Raw genomic sequence first — 10442 nt, 5'->3', positions numbered from 1 at the left:
GCCATAGTGCGTGCGTGCAGTCTGCTCCGTGGCCGTATTTCTATAATAATACGTAGGCGGACCCACATCTTACAACCCATTTGGTCACTAAAAAGTCGCATAGTTAAATAAAAATAGCAGCAATAGCTTTCGTAAAAACCACTAGGCGTTCAACATGTTCAAGTTTCAATGTACGTATGTGTGTAAAATCGTGTCTAAATTTGTTTTGATGTGCCATGTTCCCAGACGTAATGTACGGGGGCCTGACTACATATTTTCTCTTCAAATATCGCGCCTTGAATTACGTCACGAACAGCGCCCTCTCTGGTCGGGGCCTACTCGTAAATTTGTAAATACAAGCAAAACTAATATTTTTAAACCTTAGTTAACTTTTTATTCACATTCCTCTCGTAAAAACATGTATTTTAGTGACAAAAGCTTTATTTTAAAAAAATACCACTTCCAGGTGACTTTAAGTGTGCTAAATAATTTGTTTAAGGTGAAATCAGTCCTTATAATAATATGCATACATTTTACGTAGATAAGTGTGATGAATGCCATGTTGGCAATTATAATAGTAATAATAATAATAGTAATAATAACAATAAAAGCGATCAAAAAAGTATCAGCTCTTCAGTCAACGAACAAGCTAGGAAACTTTTGTAATCATTTTTTTTTTTTTTTTTTTACGCCTCAAATAAAAAAATTAAAATGTTTTATAATAAATAAACCACAATGCATTTCTAGTTTTTGGAGAAAAAAAATAAGCATATGCCGAAAACGTTACGTCTTGAATTCTGTTGAATTAATTATCAATATTAATAATAGTAAGAAAGTGCATGGCCTAACTAGTCCGACGTTGCTTTTACACAAGTTTCAGCTATTATTTAATAAGGCATTAAAATGATGTGTGAAGTCTTTTCAGACGCCCGGCATCAAACATAAATGAAAGATACAGAAATTTAAAGTCGACAAACAATATTGCGTGTGCACCGTCGTGTTGAAAACATGGAGCATTGTCACGTGACGTGAACCGGGGAATTCCCTACAAAGATTATTTTCGGTAAACGCGCATTTGTCGAGCGCAATCTGTGTTAGTTGACGTTTTTTGAAATTTACGCACGGTAATTTTATTATTAAGGCAAACACGAATACAAATCGCGCGCGCCCGCGCAAAATTAAAACAATTGGCATTTTCGAAGATTGCGCCAACAGCTGGCGGGCGCAGCCATAAATAAGTTCATGCATTTAACGTAAACGTTATCGCAATTTAGCGTGGGATGACACGTACGCTTAATTACAGCAGGCAAATGTCATATTATTGACCACTGTGAAACATAAGCTACCTGAGTTGTGATCATCATGTGGTGGGTAGAGAAACTTGAATCTGCAAACAAGCTCATACTTTTTCAAAATAACCGTCCAGTCCGAAATGAACATGATGTTGTAATTTTCATCGTGGCTGTCAGTGCAGTGCAAGAGGACGAAACTGGAAGAAGTATAACGGTAGGTAAATAAATGAACTTCGAAACATTTATATATTAAACAAAAAATGATGGTCTTTGACTACTGGGCCTTTATGCCTGTTCCGGGTTTCCCTTTTGCACCACAATGTATTTTGATGTTTGTGCAATAAAAAAGTTTTATTAATTAAATTAAACTAAACCAACAGTTTTAAGACTCCAGGCTACACTCAATTCGTTCCAAATCAAAAATTAGTAAATGTTCAAAGTTGTCCTGCTAATCATCTTACAGGTCAGTTTTGAAAATGGGTCGAGCCGACAGCTATCCCTGGATGATTTCAGTCAAAGAGACACCAGTTTGAAGGCAGATTTGAATGCATCAAACTTTGCCAAGCAGTTTGCTAAGGAGTTTTCGGGTCAGTTACCAGAAGAACCTGGGGACAAGTTACCAGAAGAACCTGGGGACAAGTTACCAGAAGAACCTGGGGACAAGTTACCAAATGAAACTGGGGACAAGTTACCAGAAAAACCTAAAAGCGGTAAGCTTTTTATATCCTGTTATAGGACTGCAGGAAGTCCAGGCTCTGTGGCTCTTTTTTAAACATGTGATGCCTAGATAATTCTATACTGTGGTTAATTCTACATGGTTGTATTATTTTTATATTTTAGGCTATGATGTGCGACATTTTGTAGCAGGGTGTGTTGTTGGAGCAAGTGTTGCGATTGCAGCTCCGATTGTAATGGCGACTGTAGCAGTTGCATCAGGTGGAATAGCAGCGGGTTCTGCAGCAGGCATAATGTCTTCTGCAGCAATTGCAAAAGGTGGCGTTGTTGCAGGAGCTGCAGGTTTTGTAGCAGCAGGTACTGATGCAGTTGGTGGTGCTGCTGCAGCAGCTGGGGCTGCTGTTTCTGGTGTAGCAGGTTTCTTTCATAATTACTTTGGAGGTAGGGTCATAGATTGTTTTTTCTGTCGATTAAAGCCAGGTTCATTCCTGTGAATGAGTATGCGATACAAATTATTACGTCACAAATCCACAACGAATAAGTTGAAATGTGTTCTACTCCTGCAAAACATTCACTGCGAAAACAGCCAGTGACGTAACAATTTGTATCGTATTCACATTCGCATGAATTTTTATTTTATTTAAAATACATTAATTCATGGCAATTATAACCTACCTTACCTCAGTATAAAAAAGGGGAAAAAACACAAACAAACAAACTTAACTTCATTCGTTTCATTTTAACAGTGAGTTTTTAATATTTCTCCATCATTTCTCTCACAGATCCATTTTTTATTCTTTTCTTCTAGGACGTGGGGACTCTACAACCGAGAACAAGACCTCCAATACAACACAGGATGATGATGATGATGATGATGATGATGATGATGATGATGATGATGATGATGGGGAAGACGGGGATGGGGGGGAGGATGGGGGAGGGGGAACAGGGTAGGTATGGGGGTTATGATTGGGATTGGGATGATGATAATTATTATATAAGATTGGATGAAGGAGGATAGTTGGGGTAATGACTGGGATTGGGGCAATGATTATGATAAGAGGAGGGGGCTGATTGAAATGATACTAATTGGCACCTGTTCAGAAATGGTTTATCTTATAGTTATAAAATTACCCTTACCCTAACCCACAGATTGTATCTAAATGTACATCGATCAGTTGTTATTTATGTACACTACAACAAAATTAAGGACATTAAACAAAGTATCCCTCAATTGCATTGAAGACTGAATAATTGTTTGCAATAACATTTGTCCGAACGAAAAACCTATCCAGTTAAAGGATTCAACGAGTACTATAAAATTGGCTACTCTTGGCACATAATCTTTCAGAGGTTTATTTTACAACAAGGTGCCACATCAAAATCAATTGAAATGTGACGTAGTGACCTTATTGAGTTGTGGGGTATAAACCAGCCAAAACAGTCACCTTTTGGTTGACTGCTATTCCTTCCTGCCCTGCATGTTAATATAGCCACAGTACAACTAAAGATCTTCAATTCAATAGGCCTACTTCAAAACCACCGGCTTTATGAACACTATTTAGCTGTTCCGACCTACCGTCGGACCAGGTATTGTTTTCGCCGAGATTTTTATTAATTTTATTATTATTAGCTGTTCCGACCTACCGTCGGAACAGATATTGTTTTCGTCGAGATTTTTATTATTTTTAGCTGTTCCGAACTACCGTCGGAACAGGTATTGTTTTCGTCGAGATTTTTATTATTTTTATTTAGCTGTTCCGACCTACCGTCGGAACAGGTATTGTTTTCGTCGAGATTTTTATTATAAGCTGTTCCGACCTACCGTCGGAACAGGTATTGTTTCTGTCGAGATTTTTTTTTTCTGCCTAAAACCCATAGCAATTGCACACGTTTTTTTCTTTAAACCTAATCTCCTAGACCATAACTTCAAAAGAGTGAAATCATATACCAAATTGAAGCTTAGAACATAAGCTTTACTCTAAATGTAAACAAAATTAAAAATCTTCATTAATTAGCCACGTAATCTTCATTTGAATATAACTGGATGCAGTCGCTTCCATGTTATTGTTAAATATTCTCTTTGGTAAATGCCATACAGTATGTACCTATCATGAGTTGTGACTTCTTGAGATGAGTCTACGCGTTTGAACATAACTGGATGCAGTCACTTCCATGTTATTGTTAAACATTCTCTATGGTAAATGCAATTCAGTATGTACCTATCGTCGTCAAAAAACCCTAAAGGCATCTAATACTACATTTCAACTCTACTTAATAGTTAAAGGCGTTAGCAGTTCATATTTAGTGACAATGTTCGCAAAATCATGACACGAGAATTATTTCGCCGGATCATAATCCCCTCTGGTGATACATATACATGTAAACCCTCGTAATATGCATTCCTTATGGCCTAGTGGTCATCAGTCGCGCTTACATCTCTGATACCTGTGAGTTCGAATCTCCGTCTGACTTCAATATTTTTTTTTTATCCCCCAACACTAAAAAATATTTATTTTTGTAATATTTAAGTTAGATTCTTATCTTTATATCGATAGTGTTGCCTTTTCTTTTTCTAAATTGTTAGCCAAACATAACCTGTGTGCATGCATGACACGATGATGTTTGAAAAACACGGTAAGCGGAAAATGGTGATCATAAGCGCAGAGTTTGGTGGTTAAGAGTTCTGTGAAATCAAATCGTACTAGATCAAACATCAAACCACCGACCCCAAAACAAATTAAAAATCGTAATTAATTAACCACGTGACCCATATTTGCATATTTAATTGTACAAGGGGACAAAGTGTTGGAACTTCCTGTTGATGCTGACATCATGAGAACATCAGCATAAGTATTGGAATTGCACTACCTATTGAACCACTTGGAGTGTTCAAGGAGTCCAACACGTCAGTCTAGAGTCCAACTCTGATTGTAAAAATCAATTCAGGCATCATCTTCAATTTAATTTTATGCAACAAGCAAACTTATAAATTTTCTGATTTTATTTCAAAGGGTAACATAAATGGCTGTTAGCAAACGGTTTCCAACAAAAACTACATGGTGTACGTGCACAATACTCTTACTGGCCTCAAGCATTTACCTCTAGATAATAAATCAAGCATTGAGTTCAAAATGATAAAAGTGTGTTATTGCCACATTATTCAGCGAACCATAAAATCATACACAGCTACTATTCACAAGAAAATCTATGTGTGGAGGGTAACAGACAGCACACAATGGAACCGGAGTTTAACAATGACAATACCAAAAGTGCAATCGTCAGCCGTTGAAGTTTATTATACATGGGGCTGATGGTGATCAAAAGGATAAAAGTCTGTTGTCGATACAACCGCCCACTTATATTCAACGGACCATGAATCACGGACCATATGCACAAAATAAAATATTCAAAAGAATATCCATATAATAGATTTGTCTGGTGTATAAACTGATGTCCCAGCCATGGGATTTTCGTGTGTTTTTGCTAGATTCCTCGCTCCCCAACCAAAGTGACTACAAAACGTCTCTAATGGATAACAATGGTATATTTCGACATGGTTTTTTTCCCAGCAAGAGTTGTGGGGCCCAATTTCTCTAGTATTTATTTTGGGTATTTTGTTTATCTGTTTCATTTAAATATATGGTTTAGTTTTATTTTACGCTAACTGTTTTTGTGTTTGTTCTTCCTGTAATTTTGAATTGTTTTGCCGCTACATAAGATTACACCCACTAAATAGAATTGCTTACATTGCTTTCTTCGTTAGAAAAAAAGGGGGGTCCGTACTCGTTAAGGTTTGCTTTTTATGGGCCCCTCCATCCCCTACATGTGTTTTGCATTGATTTTTAGTTTTTGTTTTCTATTATTGTACGATTGCATTTGCTTGTAATATTATTATTACCTTCTGTATAGACTAAGCAAGTCTCGCGCGTATTTGAACTTGCGGGACCATTATGTTCGAAACCTTATGGAGTTTTACGTGGGACATTTTGTTTCGTCCATTATTTTAGTTTAACGTAGTTTATGACCATGAATATTAGAAATATTGTTGGAAATGTAATACTAGTTAACAAAACGTATACAAGTAAAATCCTTTCAACAAAAGAAATCCTACTTTCGGGATGTCGACTTCCCGAGATAAATTATCACAGCAAGACGACATCCTACTTTTGGGATATCGACATTCCGAGATAAATTATCACAGGAAGACGACATTCTTCTTTTAGAATGTCGACTTCCCGAGATAAATTATCACAGGAAGATGACAACAGACGTTTAGGATGTCGACATACCGAGATAAATTATCACAGCAAGACGACATCCTACTTTTAGGATGTCGACATCCCGAGATAAATTAACACAGGAAGACGACATCCTACTTTTAGGATGTCGACATTCCGAGATAAATTATCACAGGAAGACGACATTCTTCTTTAAGAATGTCGACTGTTTGAAGTTATAAGACTCCTTGGGGATAGGAGAAAAATTTGGAAAATCGTAACCTCAATTTGACCTCTACTTCCAGGTCAACCGGAAGTGGGACCATATCTCAAGAACTACTCCACCGGTTTTCAATTTGTTTTCACTTACAGATTCCTTGACATTAATATTGACTGTGAAAACTCGTGACCCCATGTTGGCCTCTACGTCCGGGTGAACCGGAAGTGGGACCATACGCCAAGTACTACACAACCGATTTTCAATCCTGTTTGTTCAGTTTTATCCTCCTTAGGCATTAAAAATAAACTTTGAAAATCCATGACCCCAAGTTGACCTCTACTTCCGGGTCAACCAGAATTGGCACCATATCTCAAGAACTGCACAACCGATTTTCTAACTTTTTTCAGTTACAGACTCCTTGGGCGTTAGAGATTAGCCTTAGGTTACCGTGACCCCATGAAGTGGCACCGTAACTCAAGACACTGTACAGTATTTTTCAAACTTTTTTTCAGTTATAGACTCCTTGGTAATGTTAACACATAATCAAAGCAAAAGAACACGGAACAGCTTTGTTTTTGTTCACAAACACCTAATGTCTAGTTATTATTATTACTATTATTATTATTCTTCTTTGTTTCCGCCAAAACCCCATAACATTTGTACACGCTCTTTATTCTATTCTCTTAGACCATAAGTTCAAAAGAGTGAAATCATATACCAAATTGAAGCTTAGAACATAAGCTTTACTCTAAATGTAAACAAAATTAAAAATCTTAATTAATTAGCCACGTAATCTTCATTTGAACATAACTGGATGCAGTCGCTTCCATGTTATTGTTAAAAATTCTCTTTGGTAAATGCCATTCAGTATGTACCTATCATGAGTTGTGACTTCTTGAGATGAGTCTACGCGTTTGAATATAACTGGATGCAGTCACTTCCATGTTATTGTTAAACATTCTCTATGGTAAATGCCATACAGTATGTAACTATCATGAGTTGTGACTTCTTGAGAGGAAGTCTACTCATTCTGTTTTCCTACCATCGTTCAGGACCCATAACAATCTAACCGAGTTCCGGGCCCATATACTTTGCACGCGACAAAGTACGAAGGTTTAGGGATTTCGTTCAAACGAACGTGCGTAATTGAATAGGGGTTTTTGACGACGACGACACACCATCGTGTCCACAGATTTACACTAAACTTAAACAGTTTGAAGATAATGATAGTTGAAAGCTTCCCTTAACAAATTACTTGCTGTGGTGTTGTAGTTTTTGAGAAATAAGTGAAAAAACTGTCAACGTGTGACTGGGACCGAGTTGGTTTGGGACCGAGTTGACCGGGTTCGTTTTTGAGAAATGAGTGAAAAAACTGTCAACGTATGACTGGGACCGAGTTGGTTTGGGACAGAGTTGACCGGGTTCGTTTCAGGCGACGAGCGTGGACGACGAAAATAGAACGCCTGGGATTTGGAATCATTTACGGGTGAAGTCACCTTGGAAATTTTCGGAAATTATACCATGACATACAAAAACTCTTTGGCAGGAATACAAAAGCAGCGATTTTATTATGCTGACGTTTCTCTTGTGGTTGAGTGGGTCATTTGTATAGAGCTGCTTATAATAAATAGGCAAAACATTTTGCTTTATAAAAATGCAGAAATTGAGCAGAATACCTGGATTCACGACTTGTACAAAATGAGGAATGGTATTTGCTGTGTTTAGCTGCTTTTTGTGTTTTAAAAGCTATATGTAGTTTGGTCTGGTCCTGTGCCAATGACTTTTTAAAGAAAGAAACGCAGCGCTTACGTAATCAGGGAATTGTGCTTACGCTAAGCGTAATTAACAGCTTAGCAGGGAATGTGTTCTTGAGCGTCACAATTCGTAACAAAAAACTTACTACAGTTGACTAATTGTGCTCAATTCCTGTGAAACTGTTTCTACAAAAACAGTGACTTAAAAATTTGATTTGCATTCACAGGACAACCGTGCTTTACAATTAGCTTTATAGAAGTACACGGCCTTTTTTAGAATGTTTGTAATTAAAGACTCCTTGGGGATTGAAGATTAATTTGGAAAAACCGTGACCTCAAGTTGACCTCTACTTCCCGGTCAACCGGAAGTGGAACTATATCTCAAGTACTATACAACCGATTTTCAAACTTTTTTCAGTTTTAGACCCCTTAAGCGTTAAAGATAAACTTTCAAAACCTTGACTTCAAGTTGACCTCTACTTTCGGGTCAACCGGACATGGGACCATATCTCAAGAAGTACACGGCCGATTTTTAGACTGTTTGTTGGTAAAGACTCCTTGGGGATTGGAGATTAATTTTGAAAAACCGTGACCTCAAGTTGACCTCTACTTCCGGGTCAACCGGAAGTGAAACTATATATCAAGTATTGTATACCTCACATATAGAATCCTCTAATCTGATTGGTTAAAAAGGGAGTCATGGAAATAGCTATGCCCGCTTTTTCTTTCCTGATGACGTCATATTGACTATGCCCGGGGCATAGTCAGTTGACTATGCCCGCCCTGGAAAATGATGGATCCGTCTCAACACACTGTATTCCTACATGTAGGTCGCGCAAGTGTTTGATGCGTTGTATACGTTGGTCGAATCACGGCGCAAACTACATGAACTATAGCTGTGACATTTATTCGCAGACGACCTTTCAACGTAGTTGTTTGTGTGGGAAATTTAATTGTTTGTGTTATGCCAAACTCGCAACGTAAAATGGCTGAAGCAAGATTTCATCACGTCAACAGAAACATCAGGTTGATTCATGTGGTTGTTAATGAGCTTTGGGTAGTCTTCAAAGATTTTTACGGCGTATTTTATCAGCTGCTTTGTGCTTTTGCTGTCGGCGGCATCTATTCTCTCGTACTTGGATTGTTATCCAGTGGTGTTGAATTGGTATATTTTACCCGTGAAAATGAATGCGAAATGAAAAACACGAACGAAGCAATATTTTGGTAAGTTATTACACTTTATACATTTCAAAATCAAGGCCCAGTTCATAAAATCTTTTAACCAATCAGATTAGAAGAATCTATATTATTTGGTATATAAAAGTAACATTGACTGCTTAATATTCGGGGAACAGTTGAAATTACAGGCCCTCGGTAATGTCAAAACCCTTGTGCCTATAATTTCAACTGTGCCCCTCATAGCAGTCAATATTTCCATACTATACAACCGATTTTCAAACTTTTTTTCAGTTTTAGACCCCTTAGGCGTTAAAGATAAACTTTGAAAACTTGTGACCTCAAGTTGACCGCTACTTCCTGGTTAACCGGAAGTGGGACCATATCTCAAGAAGTACACGGCATATTTTTAGACTGTGGTTATAGACTCCTAGGGGACTGGAGATAAGTTGCGAAAAAACTTTACCTCCATTGACCTGTACTTCCGGGTCAACCGGAAGTGGGACCATATATCCATAACTATACAACCAATTTTCTAACTTTTTTCAACTAAAGACCCCTTAGGCGTTGAAAATAAACTTTGTAAAACCGTGACCTCAAGTTGACCACTACTTCCGGGTCACCCGGAAGTGGGACCATATCTCAAAAAGTACACGGCCGATTTAGACTGTTTGTAGTTATAGACTCCTTTGGGATTGGAGATAAATTTTTGAAACACCATGACCTCAAGTTGACCTCTACAACCGGGTCAACCCAAAGTGTGGCAATATCGTTTTTCAAACTTTTTTTCAGTTAGAGACTCCTTGGGCATTGGAGATTAGCCTTAGGTTACCATGACCCAATGTCGACCTCTACTTCCGGGTCAACCGGAAGTGGCACCATAACTCAAGACACTACTCGGCATCTTCGTCCTTTTCAGTAATAGACTCCTTGGTCATTTTAGCACATAATCAAAGGAAAAGAACACGGAACAGCTTTGTGTTTGTTCACAAACACCTAATGTCTAGTTGTTCTTTGTTTCCGCCTAAAACCCATAGCATTTGTACGCGTTTTTTATTTAAGCCTAATCTACCAAACCATAATACGAAAGAGTGAGTTTATTATACCAAATTGAAGCTTAAAACAT

At 37.7% G+C, this 10442-nt stretch overlaps 1 protein-coding gene across 1 annotated transcript; it reads left to right on the top strand.

Moving 5' to 3' along the window:
- Positions 1–1104: 1104 nt before the first annotated feature.
- Positions 1105–6575, top strand: LOC139954061 (uncharacterized). The gene is made up of 5 exons (XM_071953722.1): positions 1105–1485; positions 1735–1981; positions 2112–2387; positions 2755–2896; positions 6539–6575. Exons 1-5 carry the CDS (start codon positions 1342–1344, stop codon positions 6573–6575), a joined length of 846 nt encoding a protein of 281 aa, XP_071809823.1. The 5' UTR covers positions 1105–1341.
- The last annotated feature ends 3867 nt before the right edge of the window (positions 6576–10442 follow it).

This window comes from Asterias amurensis, chromosome 22 (genome assembly GCF_032118995.1).
Source record: "Asterias amurensis chromosome 22, ASM3211899v1".
In the NCBI taxonomy this organism is placed as follows: domain Eukaryota; kingdom Metazoa; phylum Echinodermata; class Asteroidea; order Forcipulatida; family Asteriidae; genus Asterias; species Asterias amurensis.
This window is presented reverse-complemented; position numbering and strand designations above follow the sequence as displayed.

Coding starts and splice junctions, on each gene's coding strand:
- LOC139954061 (XM_071953722.1), top strand. CDS start 1,342: ATGTGGTGGGTAGAGAAACTTGAATCTGCAAACAAGCTCATACTTTTT. Junction 1,486..1,734: donor AAACTGGAAGAAGTATAACG/GTAGGTAAATAA, acceptor ATCATCTTACAG/GTCAGTTTTGAAAATGGGTC. Junction 2,897..6,538: donor GATGGGGGAGGGGGAACAGG/GTAGGTATGGGG, acceptor TTTCACTTACAG/ATTCCTTGACATTAATATTG.